General features: G+C 41.3%; 1 protein-coding gene across 1 annotated transcript; it reads right to left on the reverse strand.

The window, feature by feature from the left end:
* Positions 1 to 780: 780 nt before the first annotated feature.
* cfap73 (cilia and flagella associated protein 73) lies at positions 781 to 27,871 on the reverse strand. Its single transcript, XM_068006353.1, has 8 exons — positions 27,747 to 27,871; positions 20,303 to 20,386; positions 17,984 to 18,089; positions 15,294 to 15,398; positions 9,587 to 9,787; positions 8,497 to 8,718; positions 5,247 to 5,402; positions 781 to 861 (listed from the first exon to the last, which is right to left on the reverse strand). The coding sequence occupies exons 1-8, from the start codon at positions 27,869 to 27,871 to the stop codon at positions 796 to 798; spliced, it is 1,065 nt and encodes a 354-aa protein (XP_067862454.1). The 3' UTR covers positions 781 to 795.
* Positions 27,872 to 27,981: the final 110 nt, after the last annotated feature.

A 27,981-nucleotide genomic window follows, 5' to 3' on the forward strand; every position in this document is an offset into this window, starting at 1 on the left:
GTAGGATGTCAGTTTAGGGCTGGGTTAGTGGGGTGTCAGTGTAGGACTGAGTCAGTGGGGTGTCAGTGTAGGACTGGGTCAGTGGGGTGTCAGTGTAGGACTGGGTCAGTGGGGTGTCGGTGTAGGACTGGGTCAGTGGGGTGTCGGTGTAGGACTGGGTCAGTGGGGTGTCGGTGTAGGACTGGGTCAGTGGGGTGTCGGTGTAGGACTGGGTCAGTGGGGTGTCAGTGTAGGGCAGGGTCAGTGGGGTGTCAGTGTAGGACTGGGTCAGTGGGGTGTCAGTGTAGGACTGGGTCAGTGGGGTGTCGGTATAGGGTTGGGTATTTGGGACGGAGGAACAATAACACGTGAACTGTGCGGTATCGGTGAGAAGGCAAGCACCAGCTTATAGCGCCACACTTCAAAGAAAAGATGCATTTATAGGGAAGCTAGATAAACACGTGAGGGAGAAATGAATAGAAGGTTATGTTGATCGGGTTAGATGAGGAGGGGTGGGAGGAGGTTCGTGTGGAACATAAACACTGGCATAGACCAGTTGGGCCGATTGGCCTGTCTCTGTGCTGTACATTCTATGTAAACCTATGCAATTCTTTAGATGTGAACCTTAGAGAAATATATTCAATGTGATATTTTGATTTGTACCTATATGCCATATAAATACAGATACATACATTTATTATCATAATTGGACATATGTAAAACTTCTCATTCATTAATTCTATAGTATTTCTATATTAAGCAATGACCATGAAAGGTAACTTGTACCATTATAATATTGGTACAACTGAAGGTTAGCTAACTAATTTCATTTTTCTTTAAGTCGTGTATAATATCCCTCAATTCCAGGATGTATTGCTGAATCTGCAAGAGAATTCCAAAAATAATCAATGTCTTCCAGTTATTTTAAAATGCTTTTAATGTACAAATCAAAATTTAAAAAATGACAGAACTGGTCAAGTCCACCATGTGTTAAACTTTTATATACCATCTATTCATCTGTAATGTCTACACTTTAGTTCTCGTGACTAGTGACTATTAATCTGTTATTGTCTCTCCCTATGCTTTGGTATCACACCCAAGTCCAATAGGGTCCTCGCACACACATTTTCTAGCACAGCTCACTGGATAATGATGAGTGGGAACCCTGTCTGACGAGTAACAATGCAAACGTACAACAGTTGTTCAGAACTGCAGATCTAAATATGATGTTTTACATTTTGGAAAAAGAAAATCACCTTGACCTTATCACCCGATATTCTTTTCGAGGGAAAAAATAATCTTCTGATTGGTTGAAAAATGCTGCCACGTCATTGTTCCAACTGGACCAATCAGAGAGCAGCCCTTGTGTCTAGGCAGTTTAAAAAGGCTGCAACCAGACAACTAAAATTTGGGCAGCCAGTGCAATCAAAACTGCATCAGGGAGCAGAAGATGGTGGACTAGGCTAGGAAGAGAAAGAAGATGTGAAGAGCAGTCCTTGCGTTGGGCTGCTAGATTTTTAGCGTATGGCTGACATGGATTCTTAGCATAGGTGGGGTTTGAATTTTTTGTGCAGCTCACTCAATGGTTGTAACATATGGATCCAGCCCACCCCCCCCCCCCCCCCCACCCCACCTCCAAAAAGTTGAACATCCCTGCCCTGAATTTAACCAGTCTTCCCATCTCCTTGTGGTCTCTAATTAAGAGCCTCTCTGTCACATCGATTCCTGAACCACACGATACATTCATTCACTATGGCGATCCCTTCAACACCTGGTCTGTGCTGAGTTAGCTGCTTTCATCCAAGTGGAAGCGACCTTCAATTAGCACAAGCGCCCCTGGGCTAGGAATGGAGGGGAAAAATCAGTCAGGGTTCCCATTCTTGGTCACTATGTAGTGACCCAAGTCAGTAAGTGTGCGAGATCAGGGCCTGACTTGGCTGTGATGCTATCTGTGGTTCGTTAGCCTGATGACACTCATTGTCCAGGCTCATGCATAAAGAATAACCACTTGAACGATATACTAGAGGATGCCCGATGCCAAACTATCCCGAACTAAGCTCCAGTGGTGGCCAGCACCTTAAGGGGAGATGGGGGGGAAAACTGGAAACGGAGAGAACAAAATCATAGCACTTTTTAAAAAAAAAATTATAGAAATACATTACTTTTATTTTTGAAGTGGTAGAGATTTAAAAATATATAGTATAATATTTGGCAAATTGTTAGTGGTAAAGCTATATTATCAGTAATTTCATTGCTAGTAAATTTGACCTAAGTGTTATTACTCTAAGAGCAGGCCATTCAGCCCCTCAAGCCTGTTCTGCCATTCAATTAGATCATGGCTGATTTGTACCTTAACTCCATTTACCCGCCTTTGCTCCATGTCCCTTGATACTCTTAGCTAACAAAAATCTGTCGATCTCAGTCATCACTGAGGATCCTTATTCTCAGGAATCATGGCCTCAAAAATAAAATAAAGCCTTTTAAGAGCAGCTAAGGACGGCATGCTTTATGACTTTCCCTCTCTTCTTCCCTCTAGTCCTTGACTTGGACAACTGCCCAGATGACTCAGGCAAGTTGAAGAGTTTGTCTTGTGGGAAGTCACCAGTAAAAATGGGTATATTTCTACTTTATGGTGCAGTCTGCTAGTCCACCAATCCACGCACATGCTGCAAATTTATGTTACCAGTACAGCCTATACTCACTCCTTCACAGGATAAAAACAGAATATCTGCCAGGTACTTCAATGGGTCCGTTGGTAAAATAATCTAGATATGAAAGTCCTAGGTTTGATTCCTGGCCTTTACTGAGTTAGCTGATTTCAGCCAGATTGGTAATAGGGGTTAAAAAATGTCTTCAGAGAGGAAATCATCTAGGATTTCCATTCTTGAACACTATCCAGTGGCCCCTTCTGGTAAGTGGCTATTTGGTGATGGTATTACTGGGTTCAGCTGTGATGCCCCTCAAAGAAAAAACAGCCTGCTAATACTTCCCAGACTCCTACTCTGGAAGAATGCTGACTTGAGCAAAGTACCAGAGGGTTGTCACTAATGGTGGAACTGTACCTAAGCATAAGTCAGCATCTTCAGGAGATGAGAAAACTGGGAAAATATATGATAGTATAACAGCCCCATCACCTCTGTAAAAGCACAGGAAAAAGTGTGAACCCAGAATAGGAATAAATATAAGAACATAAGAAATAGGAGCAGGAGTAGGCCAATCGGCCCTTCGAGCCTGCTCCGCCATTTAATAAGATCATGGTTGATCTGATCCTAACCTCAAATCTAAATTCATGTCCAATTTCCTGCCCGCTCCCCGTAACCCCTAATTCCCTTTACTTCTAGGAAACTGTCTATTTCTGTTTTAAATTTATTCAATGATGTAGCTTCCACAGCTTCCTGGGGCAGCAAATTCCACAGACCTACCACCCTCTGAGTGAAGAAGTTTCCCCTCATCTCAGTTTTGAAGGAGCAGCCCCTTATTCTAAAATTATGCCCCCTAGTTCTAGTTTCGCCCATCCTTGGGAACATCCTCACCGCATCCACCCGACCAAGCCCCTTCACAATCTTATATGTTTCAATAAGATCGCCTCTCATTCTTCTGAACTCCAATGAGTAGAGTCCCAATTTACTCAACCTCTCCTCATATGTCCGCCCCCTCATCCCCGGGATTAACCGAGTGAACCTTCTTTGTACTGCCTCGAGAGCAAGTATGTCTTTTCTTAAGTATGGACACCAAAACTGTATGCAGTATTCCAGGTGCAGTCTCACCAATACCTTATATAACTGCAGCAATACCTCCCTGTTTTTATATTCTATCCCCCTAGCAATAAACGCCAACATTCCGTTGGCCTTCTTGATCACCTGCTGCACCTGCATACTAACTTTTTGATTTTCTTGCACTAGGACCCCCAGATCCCTTTGTACTGCAGTACTTTCCAGTCTCTTGCCATCAAGATAATAACTTGCTCTCTGATTTTTCCTGCCAAAGTGCATAACCTCACATTTTCCAATATTGTATTGCATCTGCCAAATCTCCGCCCACTCACCCAGCCTGTCTATATCCCCTTGTAGGTTGTTTATGTCCTCCTCACTCTCTACTTTCCCTCCCATCTTTGTATCATCTGCAAACTTTGATATGTTACACTCGGTCCCCTCCTCCAAATCGTTAATATAGATTGTAAAGAGTTGGGGACCCAGCACCGACCCCTGCGGAACACCACTGGCTACTGGTTGCCAGTCCGAGAATGAACCATTTATCCCAACTCTCTGCTTCCTGTTCGATAACCAATCCTCCACCCATGCCAGAATATTACCCCCAATCCAGTGATTCTTTATCTTGAGCAATAATCTTTTATGTGGCACCTTTTCGAATGACTTCTGGAAGTCTAAATACACTACGTCCACTGGTTCCCCTTTATCCACCCTGTACGTTATGTCCTCAAAGAACTCAAGCAAATTTGTCAGACATGACTTCCCCTTCGTAAAGCCATGCTGACTTTGTCCTATTAAATTATGTTTATCCAAATGTCCTGCTACTGTCTCCTTAATAATAGACTCCAAAATTTTACCCACCACAGATGTTAGGCTAACTGGTCTATAATTTCCAGCCTTCTGCCTACTACCCTTTTTAAATAAGGGTGTTACATTAGCAGTTTTCCAATCTGCCGGGACCTTTGCCGAATCCAGAGAATTTTGGAAAATTATTACCAAAGCATCCACAATCCCCACTGCCACTTCCCTCAAGACCCTAGGATGTAAGCCATCAGGTCCAGGGGATTTATCCGCCTTGAGTCCCATTAATTTACTAAGTACCAATTCCTTAGTGATTTTAATCGTATTTAGCTCCTCCCCCCACTAGAGCCCCCTGTTTGTCCAGTGTTGGGATATTCTTAGTGTCCTCTACCGTAAAGACTGAAACAAAATATTTGTTCAGCATTTTTGCCATCTCCATGTTTCCCACCATTAGTTTCCCGGTCTCATCCTCTAAGGGACCTACGTTTGCCTTAGCCACCCTTTTCTTTTTACATAACTATAGAATCTCTTGCTATCTGTTTTTATATTTTTTGCTAATTTATTTTCATAATCTATCTTCCCTTTCTTAATCAATCCTTTAGTTACTTTTTGCTGTCTTTTGAAGACTTCCCAATCTTCTATCCTCCCACTAAGTTTGGCTACCATATATGTCCTTGTTTTTATGATCTATATATAACATATATAATCTATATATAACATATATAATATGATCTATATATAACAAGTACAACTTACTGCCTTAAGCTGTGCATCTGTGTCCTCTACTGGTGTGTCAAATCCCTTTCCTCCTTTGCTTGCAAGCATGTAAAGGTTAAAAATTGCCATTTTTGTCATACCCAAGACAAGAGTCCTTTTGGCTGCTGTACTTTGAATATGTATCCACACGGATTCCTAAAAAATTAGATAACAGTACAATCACAATGTTTCTTTTCAAATCACTGTGCGAGTTAATTATGGTCTTCAATAGAAACATGTTCTTGTCATTTGAAATCTTATTCCAGTAAAATATCTTAGAAATAACATTGTGTGTAGTTTATGAAAGCAATCCTGACCTTTATTCTATTGTTACAAAGAAACATAGGTACAGGAGTAAGTCATTCAGCCCCTCGAGCCTGTTCAATTAGATCATGGCTAATCTGTACCACAACTCCATTTACTTGCCTTTGCTCCATATCCCTTGATACCCTTACCCAACAAAAAATCTATCGATCTCAGTCTTGAAAATTTTAATTGACGCAGCATCCAAAGCTTTTTGGGGGAGAGAGTTCCAGATTTCCACTACCCTTTGTATGAAAAAGTGCTTCCTGATTTCACTCCTAAATAGCCTAGCTCTTTAAAAAATGTAACAAATATATTGCACGGATATTTTTTCTTACTGCAAAAGGATTTGAGCAATAAATGATAATCTAGACTTTCCTTCCCCTATAAATTTTTTTAAATTTCAGTTATGGTGTATGAACATCAGGATTCTATAAGCTGTTTGAGAACACCCCAGAAAGATTCACCCACTGATTTTCTCTTGCTTTTTTTGGAGAAGTTGCAAATTAGGATTTCACATCCCCCCCAACAATCCATATCCTATAATTACCTCTATGCTGTACCAAGTCACCCTAGGTGTGAGATTCCTCCTGTCATTAAATTTAGCAAAAAAAGTTGGCATGCTTATTATTTATTACCAAAAGGAACTTCACTCCAACTCTTTTTAAAGTCCTGTGTTATTTGTGTGGTTCATCTTTTAGCACCCCTGAACCAAGTCAGCAATATCCTATAAAATAATCGCACCAAATACCAAAGTGTATGTAATTTCTCTTTGTTTTATGGCTGATGTGCAAATACCAACACAAAAACTTGGCTGGACTACATAACCTTTTGCAATGCACCTCTATGTAACAATTGTTTGCAGGTATACTACACAATATTGCTCTTACCAAAACTTGGAAATGCAGTGAACAGTGAGGAGGATAGCGATAGACTTCAAGAGGACATAGACAGGATGGCGGAATGGGCAGAACACATGGCAGATGAAATTTAACGCAGAAATATGCGAAGTGATACATTTCGGTCGGAAGAACGAGGAGAGGCAATATATACAAGAGGGTACAATTCTAAAAGGGGTACAGTAACAGAGAGATCTGGGGGTATATGTGCACAAATCGTTGAAAGTAGCAGGGCAGGTTGAGAAAGCCATTAAAAAAGCATATGGGATCCTGGGCTTTATAAATAGCGGCATAGGGTACAAAAACAAGGAAATCATGATGAACCTTTATAAAACATTGGTTCAACCACAACTGGAATATTGTTTCCAGTTCTGGGCACTGCACTTCAGGAAAGATGTGAAGACCTTAGAGAGGGTGCAGAAAAGATTTACTGGAATGATTCTAGGGATGAGGGACTTTAGTTACGTGGATAGACAGGTGAAGCTGGATCAGAGAAGGTTGAGAGGAGATTTGATAGAGTGTTAGGGTAAAATTTAAGCTGTTGGGTTAAAGGCAAAGATGAAGTGACTATTGTGTGCATGGCTGCGGTCACTGCCCCAAGACCACACTGAAATGCGCTTTGCGCAGACCAGACCAACCCTAATTAAAAGCTTAAACATAACACATGACTACTAACAAAATGGACTCTACTAAACAAAATGGATTCTGCGACTGTGGGAAAAGACATTTAAAAATGCTGAGTTTGTGTATTCAGAAAACTGACTTACAGTCTGGGAATACAAAAGACATTTCACAACGAGCTGATAAAAACTACAGAACCAGACTGAATAGACAAAGACCATACTGTCTTAAGGTGATAACAGTTGTTTTTAATATGATTGGAGGTCAGTGGTTGCTGTGCGGGCTTAATTGGCTAATGTGTAAACTAATCAAGACTAATAATGTGATAGCTGCTGAAAATCTGTATTTGAAAGGTATAAAAAAGCGTGACAACCATTTTGAAGTTGAGAAGGTGGCTGCGTGCGCTGCGGAGCGTCCAGTTCTTCTCCCAAAGTACTTTGTCCAATAAACTGCATGTTGAATCTTTAAGTCCGACTCCGAGTGGTGATTTTCCCACAACATTAGAGGTATTTAAAATCATGAAGCGTCTAGACACAATGGATAGAGAGAAACTGCTCCCATTGGCGGAAGGGTCAAGAACCAGAGGACATGGATTTAAAGTGATTGGCAAAAGAACCAAAGGTGACATGAGGAAAAACCTTTTTACGCAGCGAATGGTTAGGATCTGGAATGCACTGCCGGGGTGGTGGTGGAGGCAGATTCAATCGTGGCTTTCAAAAGGGAACTGGATAAGTACTTGAAAGGAAAGAATTTTAAGGGCCACGGGGATAGGACGGGGGAGTGGGACTAGCTGGATTGCTCTTGCATAGAGCCAGCACGGATTTGATGGGCCGAATGGCCTCCTTCCGTGCTGTAACCTTTCTATGATTCTGTGATTCTATCACCAGTGTACCTTTTCGTAAAACTGTATTTGTCTTGGTACACGGGATAAAATAAAGCAATAAATTGGTAAAATTTTCTCCTCTTGTCAAGCCAGCATGCATTACAGTTACTGTCTGTACTCCAACATATACTGTAGTTTACAACTGGGACATCATGGTTATTTAGTGGAGTTGCAGCTGATCTGTTATCTGAGTTAACCAGGTAAGCCTTTTGGAACAAATTTGAAGATTTCTTTCCCTGGCCTTTATATATACATATGATCTAAAGTGGACAGTATCTTTAAGTTGACCAACTCTGATATACACAGCTTCTGGAACTTGTGTGACAGTCAGACAAAAACAACAATGAAACACATTGATAAACATTTTATGCCCGAGTAAGAAAAGAAATGAAGTTCATGAATTTTTTTAATGCAACTGCTCTTTGCAGATTTTTATATTAAATCTAAAGAGTTAGTTAGTGGGTATCCAACATTAGCAATTCAGTTAACTGAGATCTGGGGAATCGGCTCTTATTGGTTTGCTTAATTCCTAGTAAATACCTACCCATTTTACAGTTTTAGCCTTGGCTTCATCTAACCGACTTTGTAGTGCGGCCAGGCTATTATGGTACTTCATAGCATCATTGTTCTTTTCTTTTATGAAGTTATTTAGATCGGATTTAATTATCTTTATGGTTTCTTGGTTTTCCTGGTAGTTATGGAATAGGACATCATGGGTAATAAACAAAGTCTCAAAACGAGCATTCACCATTCTGATATCCTGAAACTTAAAAGGTACATAGATAATCAGAAACAGTTTCTTTGATCACAAACCGCTAGAGAAAAAAACCCCGACATTTAATGAAACTTATATTAATCTGAAAAAGGGGTCCTCTCTTAAACTTCTCACCAACACCAAGACTGCTTATTTCCATCTCTGTAACATCACTCATTTCTGCTCCCACCCAATGTGGCTGAAATGCTTATACATATTTTTGCCACCTTCAGATTTAATTACTCCATGCTCTATTTGATGGTCTTCCAAGTTGCACCCTTCACAAAGTGCAACTCATCCAAAACTTTGCTGCTTGCATCCTGCCCCATACTAAGTCCCCCTCCTTTATCACCCCATTCTTGCTAAACTTCAAAGGCTCCTCATCCACTAACGCATCGATTTCAAAATCATTGCCATCATCTATAAGTCTCTCCAAGATCTTGCTCCACCCTGCCTCCTTTAGCCCGATATTTCATCGCACACTCTCTGATCTTCTGACTCTGGTGTCCTTTGCACCCCTCTACTTCCGTTCCATCTTTGGCTGCAGACCATTATGCCAGCTCAGCCCCATACTCTGGAATACTCTCCCGATATCCCACCACTTTATTATCTCTCTCCACTACTTCAAAAGCCTTCCCAAGACCTACCTCTTTGACCTTGCCTTCAGTCATCACCCATAACCCTGCTCCCAGCACGACTTGGTATCTGGTTATTTTTGAATCTGTAAAACGCTTTGGGATGTTTTAATACATTAGAGGTGCTACAAGAGTGCAAGCTGTTGTTGGCTGTGTAAGTTAAGTTCCTTGCCAAAATGGCCTACTTGTACCATACATGCATTTATGTAAACAGAGTATAAAGCATATATTTTTTTCACAGTTACCTCATTTGATATTTTTGTTACTTTCTCCAAGTATTTTGGATAAATGGCGTATTTCTCCACTTTCTTCTTCAGTTCTTCCCTCTCATCGATAAGAGCTACCAGTTCTGAATTAAATCTAACAATATCCTTCTCTTTCTGTATTACAAGTTCAGTTTCAGAAGCTATTTTATTCTTTGCTCTGATTCGCTTGCAATCATTTTCCTGAGGAGGGTAGAAGGAAAATAACAGGCATTACTGCACAAATTAGTGCCACATCTATAAAAATGCATCTTGAATGGGCCATAGTCTCCTGAAAGCCTTTTAAATTACATCCCTAATTCAGGCCTACTGAATGGACCAGGATTGATGGTCCTTGCCTGAGACTGCTACCCTGAATTATTCCTTCAATTAAGATGAGTAAATGAGACAGCTTCTCTATCCCAGTGATGGCCTAACTGCATGTTCCCAGCCACCATTTACAAGGAGGGACACATCCCTTCCAAAATGAAAGTCGCCATAAGTCCACAGGTGCAAAGCCAGATCCTTGACTCAGAAATGTCTCTCATGTGTCTTGCCAAAAGCATGTAAAGCATGGTCTTTGAAATCAATCAACTCAAAACTTTTGGCATTAACCTCTGGAGACCCTGTGTGACAGAATAACCTTTTCGGCCCCAGAATAAAAATGTAAAAACTGGAATGTCGGGATTAGGAATCATGTCTCTCTCCACACAATCACCCAAAACTGGAAGTGATGCTGGAAACAACAGGAGAGTATGTGGTGGACCTTCTGGTCCACTCAGAAATGTCCATAGTAACGGGCTCCCAACCCTTAAAGGAGCAAGATGCCTGCTGCTAGTACCTTAAAACAACAATGCCAGAGAAAGCTCTTTAACTAATCCTGGAGCAGTGAGAGCAAAGGTGGACTCAAGTGCACTCAGAAGACCAAAAGCATGAGCTACTTAAAAGCCTAAGTGGACCACAGAAGAATGGAGGCCACTATGGAGTAGTCCTGCAGTAATTGCCCAGTCCGAAGAGTGGTTATTGCAGGATCACTCCGAATTTCACAAATGGCCCTTTCTCCCATACCACACCACAAGTGAAAACCAACCAACGTTAAAGGTAGGGTCTGACCACTGGAGCATATTTAGGGTTTACATTCATGTGTTCGTCCTTGGAATTGCACAGAGTTAGTGTGAGTTCAGAATTTTAGGGTTCTACTTTTCTGACTTGCAGTACATAGAATTGCACAGAATTTACTGCGCAAAAACAGGCCATTTGACCCAACTGGTCTATGCCAGCGTTTATGATCCACAAAAACCTCCTCCCACCCTACTTCATCTAACCTTATCAGCGTATCCTTCTATTCCTTTCTCCCACATGTACTTATCTAGCTTCCCTTTAAATGCATCTATGCTATTCATCTCAACCGCTCCTTGCGGTAGCAAGTTCCACATTCTAACCACTCTCTGGGTAAAGAAGTTTCTCATGAATTACTTATTGGATTTATTAGTGACTATCTTATATTTATGACCCCTAGTTTTGGATTCCCTCACAAGCGGGAACATTTTCTCTACATCTACTCTATCAAACCCCGTCATAATTTTAAAGACCTCTATCAGGTCACCCCTCAGCCTTCTCTTTTCTAGAGAAAAGAGCCCCAGTCTGTTCAATCTTTCCTGATAGTTATAATCTCTCAGTGCTGGTATCATCCTTGTAAATCTTTTTTGCACTTTCTCCAGTGCCTCTATATCCCTTGTATAATATGGAGAACTGTGCACAGTGCTCTAAGTGGTCTAACCAAGGTTCAATACAAGTTTAACATAACTTCTCTGCTTTTCAATTCTATCCCTCTAGAAATGAACCCCAGTGATTTGTTTGCACTTTTATGGCCTTGTTAACTTGCGTTGCTACTTTTAATGATTTGTGAATCTGTACCCCTAGATCTCTTTGCTCCTCAAGCCCCATTTAGACTCTTATTTTCCAAGGGTTATGTAGCCTCCTTATTTCTCCTACCAAAATGCACCACCTCACACTTATCTACATTGATATTCGTTTGCCAATTATACGCCCATTCTGCAAGTTTATTAACATCTTCTTGTATTTTATCGCAGCCTTCCTCAGTATTAACTAACACCTCCCAATTTGGTGTCATCTGCAAATTTTGAAATTGTACTTCTGATTCCCGTGACCAAATCGTTTATGTAAATGGTGAACAAAAGTGGTTCCAGCACCGATCCCTGTGGAACACCACTTCCCACCTTCCATCAGTCTGAGTAAATACCTTTAACCCCTACTCTCTGTTTTCTGTTTTGTAGCCAGATTGCTATCCACTCTGCTACTTGTCCCCAATTCCATTTGCTCTGACCTTAGTTATGAGTCCCTATTGAAGGCCTTTTGATAATCCAAATATATTACATCTACTGCATTACCCTTGTCTACCCTTTCTGTTACTTCTTCAAAGAATTCAATAAGGTCGGTCAAGCATGATCTTCCCTTTTGTAATCCATGCTGACTGTTCTTTATTAAATTTTTGCTTTCTAGATGTTTTTCTATTACATGTTTGAGTAAAGATTCCATTATCTTTCCTACCACCAACGTTAAGCTAACTGGTCTATAGTTCCCTGGATTTATTCGAACTCCCTTTTTAAATATAGGAATAACATTAGCAGTCCGCCAGTCCTCTGGCACTATTTCCTTTTCTAATGAATTTTTATAAATATATAACAGTGCCTCTGCTATCTCTTCCCTTGCTTCTTTTAGTATGCGCGGGTGCAATCCATCCGCACCAGGGGTTTTATCCTCTCTAAATTTGACTAGTTTATCAATTTACCTTCCCCCTTTCTATCTTAAATGTCTTTATATCTTTTTTGATCTCTTCTTCTTGATCTCTTTCTGCCATTTCACTGGCATTACCTGTGAGTTTATCTTGGGCAACCCTATTTTGATTTTCCTTTTGTAATTTATGTGTCTGTAGAATACTTTACTATTTCTTTTTATGTTCCTTGATAATTTAATTTCATAGTTCCTCTTTGCCTTCTTAATTGTTTTTTTGACTTCTTTCCGATCCTCTTCGTATTTTTTTTATTTGTTCATGGGATGTGGGCGTCGCTGGCAAGGCCAGCATTTATTGCCCATCCCTAATTGCCCTTGAGAAGGTGGTGGTGAGCCGCCTTCTTGAACCGCTGCAGTCCGTGTGGTGAAGGTTCTCCCACAGTGCTGTTAGGAAGGGAGTTCCAGGATTTTGACCCAGCGACGATGAAGGAACGGCGATATATTTCCAAGTCAGGACGGTGTGTGACTTGGAGGGGAACGTGCAGATGGTGTTGTTCCCATGTACCTGCTGCCCTTGTCCTTCTAGGTGGTAGAGGTCACGGGTTTGGGAGGTGCTGTCGAAGAAGCCTTGGCGAGTTGCTGCAGTGCATCCTGTGGATGGTACACACTGCAGCCACTGTGCGCCGGTGGTGAAGGGAATGAATGTTTGGGGTGGTGGATGGGGTGCCAATCAAGCAGGCTGCTTTGTCCTGGATGGTGTTGAGCTTCTTGAGTGTTGTTGGAGCTGCACTCATCCAGTCAAGTGGAGAGTATTCCATCACACTCCTGACTTGTGCCTTGTAGATGGTGGAAAGGCTTTGGGGAGTCAGGAGGTGAGTCACTCGCCACAGAATACCCAGCCTCTGACCTGCTCTTGTAGCCACAGTATTTATATGGCTGGTCCAGTTAAGTTTCTGGTCAATGGTGACCCCCAGGATGTTGATGGTGGGGGATTCGGCGATGGTAATGTACATTAGAGTATGCCTTTTTCTTTAGTTTCAATTTGCCCTTATCTCTTTATTCATCCATGGTGTTTCATTATTGGTTAGTTTGTTCTTGTTTTTTAGCAGAATATATTTCTCCTGAACTCCACTGATCACCTTTTTAAGTATTTCCCACTGCTGTTCTATCTCTTTGTTTGTCAATATTTTTTCCAGTTTATCTTCTCTAGTTCCATTCTCATCCCCTCGAAATTAGCTTTTTTCCAATCTTTGGTCTTTGTCTTACTTATGTCTTTCTCAATCATTATCTTAAACCTTATTATGCTGTGATCGCTATTGCCTAGATGTTCCCCTACGCTTACTTCCCTTATCTGCTCTGGTTCATTTCCCATTATTAGATCCAGCAGTGATTCCTTTCTTGTTGGGCTTCTTACGTATTGGGTGAGAAAGGAGCCCTGATCACACTGTAAAAACTCCATTCCCCTTTCCCATTTCCCTACCTCTGCTTGCCAATTTATTTCATTGAAATCTCCCATTATTCTGTATGTCATTTCATAAATTTGCTTACATATTTCTTCCTCCACTTCCCCTCTTCTATTAGGTGGTCTGTAGTATACCCCTATTAGTATGAAATGAATTCTGTTTCTAAATGTAAGTAATGTCCCTTTTTTCTATTGCCATTATGTAATCTCTAATTAGTACAGCTACACCGGCCCCCCTTCTTCCTTTCCTATCCTTTCTAAATATGTTATAACCTGCAATATTTAACTGCCCGTCCTGTTCTTTATGTAGCCATCTTTCAGTTATCCCTACTACATCTGGTTTCTCACTATGAATTATTGCCTCCAGTTCCCCCGGTTTTTTTCAGATGCTGTGCACATTGCTGTACAGGCAATTTAATTTGTTTTTATTAATCGTTCCTCTCACTTTATGTTACCCTTATTCTTTACCTTGGTCTGATCTTTACTCTCATCTCCTATTTCTTTTACCTTCAGGTTTATGTTATTTTCACCAGATCCCTCCCCGTCTTTCTAGTTTAATGTCTTATCAACAGCCCTATTTATCCTTTCCGCTAGTACTCTGGTTCCATTCCAGTTCAGGTGGAGCCTGTCCCAGCAGTACAGTTCCTTCCTGTCCCAGGACTAGTGCCAGTGTCTTATGAAATGGAACCTCTCCTTCCCTCACCAGTCTTTCAGCCACCCATTCACCTTCCTGATCTGCTTATCCCTGTGCCAATTAGTGCATTGCTCGGGTAGTAATCCAGCGATTACCACCCGTTGAGTCGTTCTTTTTAATTTGGTTTCTAGTTTCTGATACTGCCTTACCAGGAACTCCTCCTTGTTCTTCCCTATGTCATTGGTCCTGACATGGACAACGACTACTGGATCTTCCCCCTCCCTTTCCAAGTTCCTCTTCAGTTGCTCCGAGATATCCTTTACCCTTGCACCTGGTAGACAACACACCCTCATGGACTCTTGTCGTGACTGCAGAGGACGCTATCTATCGCCCTAATTATCGAATTCCCTATGACTACAAATTTTCTATTCTGCTCCTCCCTGCCTTGCACTGCCTCCTGTTCCACAGTGCCATGGTTAGCATTCTGACCATCCTCCTTGCAGCCTTCATCCCTATCCTCACAGGTATCCAGTACATTGTACCTGTTGGATAGGACTGGTGTCTGTGGGACTCCTTTTCTACCTCCCTACGGTTGCAACACATACAGAATGGAAGTGATAAGCTTCATGTAAATATATAAATGTTACTGCTACTTTTGACATAACTTAATTTCTGATCTATTTATCAAGGTAATGAGGCAGGCCAGCTCCATGAACAACACAGCCCAAAAGTTAAGCCTGAATAAGTAGGAAGAGTTACAGAATAAGAATCATCATTAAATACAAATATTTTTGCCATGTGATTTTCAAAACCAGCTAAAATAATCAAAATGATCTGACCAGTCCATGCTGCATGTTTACCTTCAAGAACTTATCAAATTTTTTAATTGAATGTTTCAGCTCCTCTTCTTTTTTGTTTAGTTCCTCTCTCCTCTTCTGCAAAACTTCCATTTTCGCCTGGAATTCCTGCCGCAGAAGAAATACGATTTTTGAAAAAACGCATGCAGAAGGTGCTGACAGATAATCAGATCTTACTTTATTAAGGAGTGACCACTAAAGTTCCTGGGACCTCATGGCATTCAGTAATTACCATGATAAGGGGAACAGTTTTATCAACTCTCAAGTTACAAACCCCTCTTTTTTCAAACTGTTTTCTCCCCTGTCCATGAGCTATATACCAACTACAGCTGAGAGAATGGGTGAGCAACCTGCTCAACAGTAACTAGAAGGTGTGAAATGTGTTCACTGAAGAGTCTCCCTTCAATTTTCCCTCCCACCCACAGGGAAGTGCCTGGCTTCTGCTATGCACTTACCCATAACCACATGGCTAAAACCAGCAACTCACTGGTGTGATGGATCACAGAGACAAGATCATTCCCCATCATTCCAGGGCACTATGTGTCATTCCCCATTATTCCAAGGCACTATGTGTTGATACTGCAACTCAGTGCATCATAACCCCACCAGGACAAAATCTGTAGAATTTGCTGATCATAGAAAATTGAATGGGATGGTAACAGACAGTGAGATTGACATTATTCAGTTATTTAGAGCTGAGTACATTGATGCTAGATTGTCAGATAGCATTCAATATAAAGAAGTGTAACGTAATGTATATTGGTGCCAAAAACAGTAACTATGATTATAAAATAAAGGACAAAACTTTAAAGAATGTTGAATGGGACAAAGATTTGGGAGGGTTTAGCAACTAGTCATTGAATCTGTTACAATAACAACAACTTGCATTTATATAGAACATTTAACGTTCCAAGGCGCTTCACAGGAGCTCAATCAGACAAATAATGACACCAAGCCAAAGGAAATATTAGGAGGGGTAACTGAAAGCCTGGTCAAAGAGGTAAGTTTTAAAGAGAGTGTTAAAGGAGATGGGAGAGGTGTGCTTGATGAGACAACCATGTTATGGAATATATAACCAGAAGCACAAAATATAAATCCAAGGAGGTTTTAGTAGTTCTACGCTGAAAATTAGTTTTGGGCCATACTTAGAATACTATATCTATCTCTGGTCTTTGTGTTGTCTCGAGTCTTGATTTGGCAAATTGTTTCACTTGGTAGCACTCTTGCTTCTGGGCATGGAGGTTGTGGGTTCTCCAATCCAGGACCCATGCTTTTAATCTAGGCTCCACTCTAGTGCAGTAGTGAAGAATGATGCAATGTCACAGCTGTTGGCCTTTAGATGAAGCATTAAACCAAGGTCACATCTGCCTGTTCCATTGGTTTAGGTGGATGTTAAAAATCCTATGCCACTACTTTAAGAAGAGCATGGAGTTCTCCCGTAGGATTTCTTGGCCAACATTTCTCTCTCAACCAACACTACAAAAATGGATTAACTGGTCATCCCCTGATGTTGGTATGGAATCTTCCTGTGAGCAAAATGGCTGTCACATTTGCCTACATAACAGCAATCAGTACAGTTCAAAGTCATCGATTGTATGTGAAGTGCTTTTAGACATTTCTGAGAGATGTGATAAGGTATTATATAAATATGTCCTTCATTCTTTAACAAAAGATACAGAGAAGAAATGTGGATGATTAAGGGATCTTGAATTACTTTCTTTAAGAAAAGATGATTTTGGACAAAGGGGGCAAAATATTTAAACTTTAAGAACAAAAGATCCTAATTGATCCTCTCACATCAGTCCTGTCATTATACTGCCATTTCTTTCCCTGACGCCACAGTTGTAACACTTCCCCTTATGGTTGCCACTTCACTCAAAGACAATTGCTGCTGTCCTGCCCAATGTTTCTGCGACTTGCTTATGTCAATGTTAACTGCCGCCAGCTTCTGCTGTGGAGTTACATTTCCTGGTTAAGTCATCTACAAATCCAAAACTGCAATCCTTGAAATGTATTCATTCCTAACTATACTGTTTTAGCCTGAAAATCTAATCAGAAAAAACTTGCTCCAATTTCTGAACACTAGTCTCTCTGACTTGTGTTGAATGGTGTTGTATTCTAGATTAAACAAGAAAACAGATATTACAGACACAATTAAATTCTGTATCATAGAATATAAGAACATGATTTTAAAATCAGGAAATCACTAATAATGTCAGAATTGAAAAGAAAACCTTTCAAAAGATTGCTAATTTATTGAATAATTAACCACCCAAAGTGATAAATACTGAATTGCTCAGCTAGGAGTTGGATAATCTTCTGTCAGAATGAAACTATGAGTTTGTTTTCTAAGTATTAAGGTTAATCATAAACTCTAACTGTTCAAAGGTTTAATTTCTAAACGGAGTACTGATTGCGAGACAACCTCTTTAAGATGTAAATGGGGTCGCTGCTGTGTAAAATCAGCCACAATAAAGTAGGATAGAATACAGATAGCAAAACCAATGATCTGGATGAATGACTAAATGTGTTAAACAGCATTTTCTAATTCCTAAACTGCTTCAATATATAGTAGAAAGGTGATTCTTTTGGGAGAAAAGCCAATTTAAAAGGAGATAATAAAAGTCATATCTGTATATTCCTTTTTGAATTATGAACACAAATTTAACTTTTGCCCTATCAGCTTCTTTTACCTCGTTTTGGTTAGCAAGAGCCAATTCCACCTCTGCCAATTCTCGTCTTTTCTCCAATAATGGAGTGGCACTCGCTGCAGAGGTCTCTTCTCGCTCTGGCATTTTGCTTTGAAAGAGAAACAAAAACATCAATTCAAAGTTTATATAACGATATATGTATATATGTTGTTATTTATATATATCACTAGTCTTTTCATTCTCAGCTTCACTTCACAGAATTCCATACATGGAGAAATTTTCAAAATAGACAATGGAAGATTTGATTTAATTTATTGTATTAGAGCGTCAATACGTAGAGTCATGGTGTAACACCTATTGGATATGGTTTTTACTTGACTGTTTGCAATCTAAATGTGGAAAATGCTACCATGATTTCCACAAACAAGAGGCACCAGCAATTTCTTCAAATCCAACCAACCTCATATTCACATAAACACAACCACACACTTCTCAAACAGTTTCACTTATTTTTCTGGATTTCATTTATTTAATTCCACACAATCTCTCTCTCCAATGCCTAACACAACCTTTCTCGCCAGCCTCTCAAAGTCTTATCCTTCCCTCTTCTAACTTCTGTGCCCAAAATGCACTTGTTCTCTGGCAAGACAATTTCTTTGAGATCCCTATGGGTTTACCCTCTCCAGAATCCAACTGGGTTATACCAAGTCTATATGACTTGACTGGTTAATACAAAATCCTGGTGTTCCTATGCATGGCAAGTTCTTTAGTATTTCTTTAAAAAAACGTTTTTTCCACTAATAGGATTTGGATTTCCATGCAGAATAATTAGTACTGAGATTCTGTTGCTAACAATCTGCTAAATTAACCTCCAAACAGCACATTTAAAAATAAGGACTCTGCTAGGTTTTTTTGAAAAGGGGAAGAATTAAATGCAAACTTTTGCCATTCCAGCTGCTACGTGCTCTCCTGCTCAACAGCAATCAGACCACTTACAAATCAACACATCGGACAGGGATAGAAGAGATAGAATCACTATCATGTCAGGGTTGTATTGAACCCTGACACTGGCCAAAGGCCTGTTGGGTTTAGGGCACAATCATAAATTCAGGTCTGCTGTTCATACCTTCAAGGGTTCAGTGGCATCAGTCACTGCCGTGAGCAGCCTGAGTTTCTTACTTATAGTTCATACATCCTGTCCTATAATTATTTGTATAATATTTGTTAAATAGTGTAACCTGGGGATACTATCCCCTTGCGACCTGAATCAGATACTCATGACTTTTACACGTACGTTTCTTCTTAAAAGTCGGATAGGATTAACAACAGATGAGATGAAGTTTGGTTCGAATCATGAGCTGCTTATTCCACAGTAAAGCGCAATGCACACAGCAATGTATGTACAATCAGTCACTTAGTTCAATCGGTACAACCTGTATTCATATAATGATACTAAATAAAGAACACGCAATGCTATCCAATTCAGTGGGTAGTCAGCTCAAGTTAAACAGAATAACCCTCTGTATTCTGTCCAGGAATAAAATCTCTTCTCTTCGCAGTCTTTTGCTACTTGACTGCCTGTACAACATCCTGTTTCCCAAAAGCTTGATTGCCTTTCTTGGTGGCTGTGCTCTGTTCTTAAAAGCCTCTACTCTGTCAAAAAGCCTGTCTCATGGATCGACAGAGAGCAAATAGTTTTCCAACACAATGGTGAGTGATGTTTTTCCAAATCCCCAGACAACCTAAAAGAGTCCTTAATATTTAGGCTCTGGGAGACACAACTTCCAATTAGCATATTAACTACCTTTTGTCTAGCTGCCTCTTTTGTTTTAAACACATGAGAGTACACATTACATTAAAAAAAACAGCATTAAAAATAACTCATTTTCCAATTCCTTTCTGTAGAAAATGGTCAAGAAATCCAGACATGTGCCAAGTACACTACCCTAACCATGTTTAAATCCAATTATTTTTAAATATTTCAAGAGATGAGAGCTTATTTTGGTAAGCTCATCTTCTAGAGGATGGTATGGCTCTTTCTCATTTCTGAGTTTTAATATCGTCTGAGCTGTTGTGTTGTAAGTCTCCTCTCTTTCTCTGCCAGCTGTATGGGTCCTATGTGGAATTAGTTTGGATACTCTCAACCCAGTTCCTAGTAAATTCTGATCCCCAGCACAAAATTGCCGATAATTTGATATAATTGTCAACCTCACTCAGATTGGTCAAAAGGATGATTGTTGTGGGAAATGAAAAGTTCACACTGGTGCAATACAAAGTGCTCTTGTGAGGCAGAGGTTAAGACAAGTTTGCAGGCAGCATTAATGGGGCTTTATTATGCATCTGGCCCATAGTATGCCTGACCTGGCAGTGCTTTGAGCTGTGACTGCCCAAAATAGGAAAATATTCAATTTCCCGCTTCTGAAATTCTTCACCATGATCAGCCAACTAAAAATAGATTTAAAAAACATACTGATACTTAAACTTCAGCATGTGCCAACCAGAACCACAAAAAACAGTGCATAGACTTGTTACATAAATATTATTTATACATTGAACAAGACTCTACTATATAATTGTGTTCTCACAAAAATACAACTCTCTAAGGAGTTGAGACCTGTGAGAAAATTGCTTTCATTATTATCCGTTGATGACCACAGACGACGACAAAAATGAGACACACCCATTGATATCACAAAAAACAATGTTGCCAAACATGTATAGGCACTTTCCGCTTTTGTAGGGTCATAGACCCAGGATTAAACTTCTATTAAAGAAGCCCAACTGTGGAGATAGTGTTGCCAACACAATCCCTTTACAAGAATGTTACAATTTGTGCGGACAACACAGTGTGAACTGCTGAGAGTTTGGTACGTGTGGGAGTTCGGTGAAGTGGGGGAAGGAGGTGCTGCTTTGCCTTGCTTTTCCTAACTTTTTCCCCAGAGCGGCAGTGGACCTGAGAGTAGAAGACTGAGATTTGGGAATAAAAGCAGCAGCAGACTTGCAATAAGAGACAACTACTGTGCGACGTCACAGGTGAGGCAGGATAGTCCGAGAGGTGAGCAGAGTATAAAAGGAGAGACCGAGAGCGGGAGGAGAGTCTGAGAGTCTAAGGCAAGTCATGGCAGCACAGCTCGCACCCATGATATGCTCCTCCTGCACTATGTGGGAAGTCATGGACACTACCAGTGTCCCTGGCGACCATGTGTGCAGGAAGTGTGTCCAGCTGCAGCTACTGGCTAACCGTCTTTCGGAGCTGGAGCTGCGGCTGGATTCACTGTGGAGCATCCGCGATGCTGAGACTATCGTGAATAGCACGTTCAGTGAGGTGGTCACACCACAGGTAAAGATTACGCAGGCAGAAAGGAAATGGGTGACCACCAGGCAGAGTAAAAGGACTAGGCAGGAAGAGCAGGAGTCCCCTGGGGCCATCTCCCTCTCAAACAGATATTCTGCTTTAGATACTGTTGGGGGAGATGGCTTATCAGGGGAAAGCAGCAAGAGCCAGGTTCGGGGCACCACGGGTGGCTCTGCTGCACAGGAGGGGAGGAAGAAGAGTGGCAGGGCTATAGTGATAGGGGATTCAATTGTAAGGGGAACAGATAGGCGTTTCTGCGGCCGCAAACGTGACTCCAGGATGGTATGTTGCCTCCCTGGTGCTAGGGTCAAGGATGTCACGGAGCGGCTGCAGGGCATTCTGGAGGGGGAAGGTGAACAGCCAGTAGTCGTGGTCCATATTGGGACTAACGACATAGGTAAAAAAAGGGATGAGGTCCTGCAAGGTGAATTTAAGGAGTTAGGAGATCAATTAAAAAGCAGGACTTCAAAGGTAGTGATCTCAGGATTACTACCGGTGCCACGTGCTAGTGAGTATAGGAACAGGAGAATAGACAGGATAAATGCGTGGCTGCAGGGATGGTGTAGGAGGGAGGGATTTAGATTCCTGGGACATTGAGACCAGTTCTGGGGAAGGTGGGACCTGTACAAGCGTGACGGGTTACACCCGAGCAGGACCGGGACCAATGTCCTCGCGGGGGTGTTTGCTAGTGCTGTTGGGGAAGGTTTAAACTAGAGTGGCAGGGGGATGGGAACCTGAGCGGGGAGTCAGAAGAGAATAAAGTTGAGAGCAGCAAGAGAGGGGAAGACCCAGGGGAAATCTACAATACAAATAGTACAAACAGTTGTTCAAGAACAAGTGAAAGGGAAAACCGTAGAGCAGCAGAAAGAAAGTGTACTTTAGGCACGACAGATAAAATAAAAACTAGAAGGCGCAAGGCGATTAACCCAGCATCAAAACTGTGGCAGGGGGTGGATAAAGGGGAACCAGTGGACGTAGTGTATTTAGACTTCCAGAAGTCATTCGACAAGGTGCCACATAAAAGATTATTGCTCAAGATAAAGAATCACTGGATTGGGGGTAATATTCTGGCATGGGTGGAGGATTGGTTATCGAACAGGAAGCAGAGAGTTGGGATAAATGGTTCATTCTCGGACTGGCAACCAGTAGCCAGTGGTGTTCCGCAGGGGTCGGTGCTGGGTCCCCAACTCTTTACAATCTATATTAACGATTTGGAGGAGGGGACCGAGTGTAACATATCAAAGTTTGCAGATGATACAAAGATGGGAGGGAAAGTAGAGAATGAGGAGGACATAAAAAACCTACAAGGGGATATAGACAGGCTGGGTGAGTGGGCAGAGATTTGGCAGATGCAATACAATATTGGAAAATGTGAGGTTATGCACTTTGGCAGGAAAAATCAGAGAGCAAGTTATTATCTTGATGGCAAGAGACTGGAAAATATTGCAGTACAAAGGGATCTGGGGGTACTAGTGCAAGAAAATCAAAAAGTTAGTATGCAGGTGCAGCAGGTGATCAAGAAGGCCAACGGAATGTTGGCGTTTATTGCTAGGGGGATAGAATATAAAAACAGGGAGGTATTGCTGCAGTTATATAAGGTATTGGTGAGACTGCACCTGGAATACTGCATACAGTTTTGGTCTCCATACTTAAGAAAAGACATACTTGCTCTCGAGGCAGTACAAAGAAGGTTCACTCGGTTAATCCCGGGGATGAGGGGGTGGATATATGAGGAGAGGTTGAGTATATTGGGACTCTACTCATTGGAGTTCAGAAGAATGAGAGGCGATCTTATTAAAACATATAAGATTGTGAAGGGACTTGATTGGGTGGATGCGGTAAGGATGTTCCCAAGGATGGGTGAAACTAGAACTAGGGGGCATAATCTTAGAATAAGGGGCTGCTCTTTCAAAACTGATGAGATGAGGAGAAACTTCTTCACTCAGAGGGTGGTAGGTCTGTGGAATTTGCTGCCCCAGGAAGCTGTGGAAGCTACATCATTAAATAAATTTAAAACAGAAATAGACAGTTTCCTAGAAGTAAAGGGAATTAGGGGTTACGGGGACCGGGCAGGAAATTGGACATGAATTTAGATTTGAGGTTAGGATCAGATCAGCCATGATCTTATTGAATGGCGGAGCAAGCTCGAGGGGCCCATTGGCCTACTCCTGCTCCTATTTCTTATGTTCTTATGTAATTTCTGGCCAAGAAATAAGGGTTTACGTACCTACAGTACTGCCACTCCCACCTTCACCCTGACTGTCAGTATCATTGGTTTAAAAAATAACATGACCCGCATAGGTCAGTGCAATAAGTGCAACACAGCACACAATTCAATTTATTGGTACTCGCTGGGAAACATTAAATATTTCAATTGGACTGTGATTTGTTCCCCAATGGGTAAATTATCCATACATTCAAAACACTTATGATCCAATTACTGGGCTACAGTAGGGGCAGTAAATCATAAATTGTATGTATTCATCAAGGTCCACTAAATGAAGTTTTATTAAAAATTACCATGTGATATGGGGAAACGTACAGAAGACAGAAAAGTACATCAAAAATGCCCCCCAAAACCACAGACCTAAAGTGATATAATTTGCAAAATGCTCGACACATATCCATGTTCTTTGTAACAAGTCCGTTTACATTAAGCTTTACTTCCGTGTTCTTGAATATTTATCTACAAGTACCAACCAGTTCACTAATAGTTAATGCAAATGACTAGTCCATTCTAACGGTATTGTACTAGCAATAAATCAGCACTGGAATCATTATACCATTGACTAAATTTCTGCTGCAATCCTCATAAACTTTAAAAAGTGAGAAAAAATATGTTTGCAAATCCAAAGTGACGCAGTACTTTATCCCGACCTGTTGTTAATGTCAAGCCCTTTTATTAATCATATAGAAATTCCTCAACACCATTACTCCCTAAGACAAAAAAACTAATTCACATTTGACTTACACCAGGAGTTTTTCTTCGAATAAGGTTTTAAAATAGTTTCCTAAAGTATGTGCCATTTCTTTCAACGTTTCAAGGGTTCTGCTAAAATTTGAAATACGATATTCTGCAGAGACGTAAATCAGAACACTGGCCCAGATGCCCGGGAATGTTGTGTCTGTTTCGCCCCGGATCAGGTAACCATAGGGATGGGAAGCCTCGTTACTTGGGCAACATGACCCGCTTCCGAAACGCCCTCTCGTGGACAAAGGTATCGCCTAATGCAACTATGCGGTCAACAAGTCAAGTGGTGATTGCAGTTCAAGATTCACACTCATGCATTGCGTAACCATATTATGTAAACCCAAACAATCCTTATCCAATGAAATTAGCAGCAAGACTTCCAGGCAGTTAACTTTATTCTCAGGCACACATGACAACATTCACTGTTTCAGGAACTATGGATAACATGTCACCCACTCTAAGGAACTTGATCGATGCTAATTGGACTATGATGTGGAGATGCCAGTGATGGACTGGGGTGGACAAATGTAAGGAGTCTTACAACACCAGGTTATAGTCCAACAGTTTTATTTGAAATCACAAGCTTTCGGAGGTTTCCTCCTTCGTCGGGTGAATGTAGGATTCCATAAAGGTATAGCATATATAGTCAGAGAACAATGCCTGGTGATTACAGATAATCTTTCCAACTGCCCATTATCAAAGCAATCAAAGGAGTTTAATGGTGTTCAGACAGGGAAACATTGTATTCGGTAGTCTTGTATGTAATGTTTCCCTGTCTGAACACCATTCAACTCCTTTGATTGCTTTGATAACGGGCAGTTGGAAAGATTATCTGTAATCACCAGGCATTGTTCTCTGACTATATATGCCATACCTTTATGGAATCCTACACTCACCTGACGAAGGAGGAAGCCTCCGAAAGCTTGTAATTGGACTAGGACGTGAAGCGATTTAGAATGTAACGCATTGCTGATGAGCGAAAATCTGATCAACCTCAGAAAATAAGACGGAATAAGGAAACAGGGAAACAAAAGCAAAATATTGCGGATGCTGAAAATCTGAAATAAAAACAAAAAATGCTGGAATCCCTCAGCAGGTTTCTGTGGAGAAAAAAAAGCTAACCATTCAGATCGATGATCTTTCATCAGATTGGAAGGTGTTAGAGGAAGTCGAACATCTTCCAGTTCTGATGAAAGGTCATCGACCTGAAACATGTTAACTCTGAAGATATCACTATTTCTGCCTCTTTCCTCATTATGTCAGAGTAACGTGACAAGCAACTCTATGATTAATTTAATTATTTTAATGTAATCATTAAATCTAGATAATAAAAGAGGTGGGTGAATTTTAAATATACTTTTTAATGTAACCTGTGATTCTTCCAATTAAAAAAACTGTAAAGTAATGGTGCAAAGTTGTACAGTCAGAATTTTTCATTGTAGAGAATGAATAGTTGGGCAAGAGTTACAGTCCCAGACTTTAGTCATTAAATCTTAAACCAAGGAAGAGCTCCCCAGATGGCTCAGCAAGTTTATGCAGTCACTACTAAGCCATACAGACCAGAAGGGTCTCAGGTTCAACCCTCTGATTGCATTGAATTAACAGATCTTGGTTAAAATGGTGGCTAGGTCCCTGTGATTGGTCTCAGTGTCTCTGGGTTAGGAAAAGGTAATAAAATGGCCAAAGTTCTACCACCTGATTGCTTCTAAAGATTCCAATTATCTCTATTGCAGGTGTTTGTCTGTGACTTCACATTGCCATTTACCACTGGAGCTGGCCAACTCTATCTGGGGGGGGTTGTCATTGGAATGAATGAAATAAACGAGTTATGCAAACATATCAGGCAACAGTTAAGCTATTAAAAATGTCCAAAAGCACTTCACAAAATAACCAATTGCTTTGAAGTGCAGTAACTGTTCTTATGTGCTGATATGACAATTTTGCACAGAGCAAGAGCTCACAAACAGCAATGAGATGAATTTTTTTTAATTTGCGTTTTTTTACACGTCCCCTAAGGCGGTGGTGCTGGGCTTTCTTCTTGAATGACCAGTTAATCTGGTTTTGTTGATGGTGGTTGAAGGATGAATGTTTGCCAGGACACTGTGAGAACTCCTTGCAATCTGTGTTTATCTGTTTTGAATTCAAGATGAGGCCTGCTTTGAATTGTTGAATATGTCAGCTGACAGTCACAAATTATTATGGAGGGGTATTAGCCTTACAAACAACTGCATGTTCCTGATATAAAAACATAAATTTAACCTTAACTTTATTATTCAGATGTTTCCTGCTTCAATGGTCTGCAACCATTGGTTCTTCCTGTGCTGGTTTCTGTAGTACAATGGAATGCAATACTGAGGTATGGCATGGGAGTGCTCAGTGGTAATTCTCCACTCTCAGTATTAAGTTGGGCGCCAAATTAAAATAAAATCTTAACATAATTACTCTTCTGGCAGTAACACTTCTGTGAAATGTAAAGTTACTGGAGAAGGTGACTGGATGGCACAGTTATTTAGACATTGTCTTTCACCTCTGGGATCTGGGTGAAATGAGAGTTATCTCTGTCTGCTGTAGGGGTCCTATGTAAGGATCCTACACCAGTATCCCCCACGATAACGGCATCGCTGCAACAGCCTCAGTACTCAACACCAACAACAGCCAATCTCCAGACACCATCCTACAACTCATCCGCTTCATCCTGGATCACAATGTCTTCACCTTCGATAACAAGTTCTTTACCCAAACACACGGAACAGCCATGGGGACCAAATTCGCACCCCAATACGCCAACATTTTCATGCACAAGTTCGAGCACGACTTCTTCACTGCACAGGACCTCCAACCAACGCTATACACCAGATACATTGACGACATTTTCTTCCTATGGACCCACGGCGAAGAATCACTGAAGAGACTACACGATAACATCAACAAGTTCCATCCCACCATCAAACTCACCATGGACTACTCCTCAGAATCGGTTTCATTCTTGGACACACGAATCTGCATCAAAGACGAGCACCTCAGCACCTCACTCTACCGCAAGCCCACAGACAACCTCACGATGCTCCACTTTTCCAGCTTCCACCCTAACCACGTCAAAGAGGCCATCCCCTATGGACAGGCCCTGCGAATACACAGGATCTGCTCAGACGAGGAGGAACGCGATGGACACCTACAGACGTTGAAAGCTGCCCTCGTAAGAACGGGATATGACGCTCGACTAGTCGATCGACAGTTCCGACGGGCCACAGCGAAAAATCGCATAGACCTCCTCAGAAGACAAACACGGGACACAACCAACAGAGTACCCTTCGTCATCCAGTACTTCCCCGGAGTGGAGAAACTACGCCATGTTCTTTGCAGCCTTCAACATGTCATCGATGACGACGAACACCTCACTAAGGCCATCCCCACGCCTCCACTACTCGCCTTCAAACAGCCACCCAACCTCAAACAGACCATCGTTCGCAGCAAATTACCCAGCTTTCAGGAGAACAGCGTCCATGACACCACACAAACCTGCCACGGCAACATGTGCAAGATATGCCAGATCATCGACACAGATATCACCATCACACGAGAGGACACCACCCACCAGGTACATGGTTCATACTCCTGTGACTCGGCCAACGTTGTCTACTTCATATGTTGCAGGAAAGGATGCCCCAGAGCATGGTACATTGGCGAGACCATGCAGACACTGCGACAACGGAT

The sequence above is a fragment of the Heptranchias perlo genome, chromosome 25, assembly GCF_035084215.1.
Source record: "Heptranchias perlo isolate sHepPer1 chromosome 25, sHepPer1.hap1, whole genome shotgun sequence".
Taxonomy (NCBI): Eukaryota; Metazoa; Chordata; class Chondrichthyes; order Hexanchiformes; family Hexanchidae; genus Heptranchias; species Heptranchias perlo.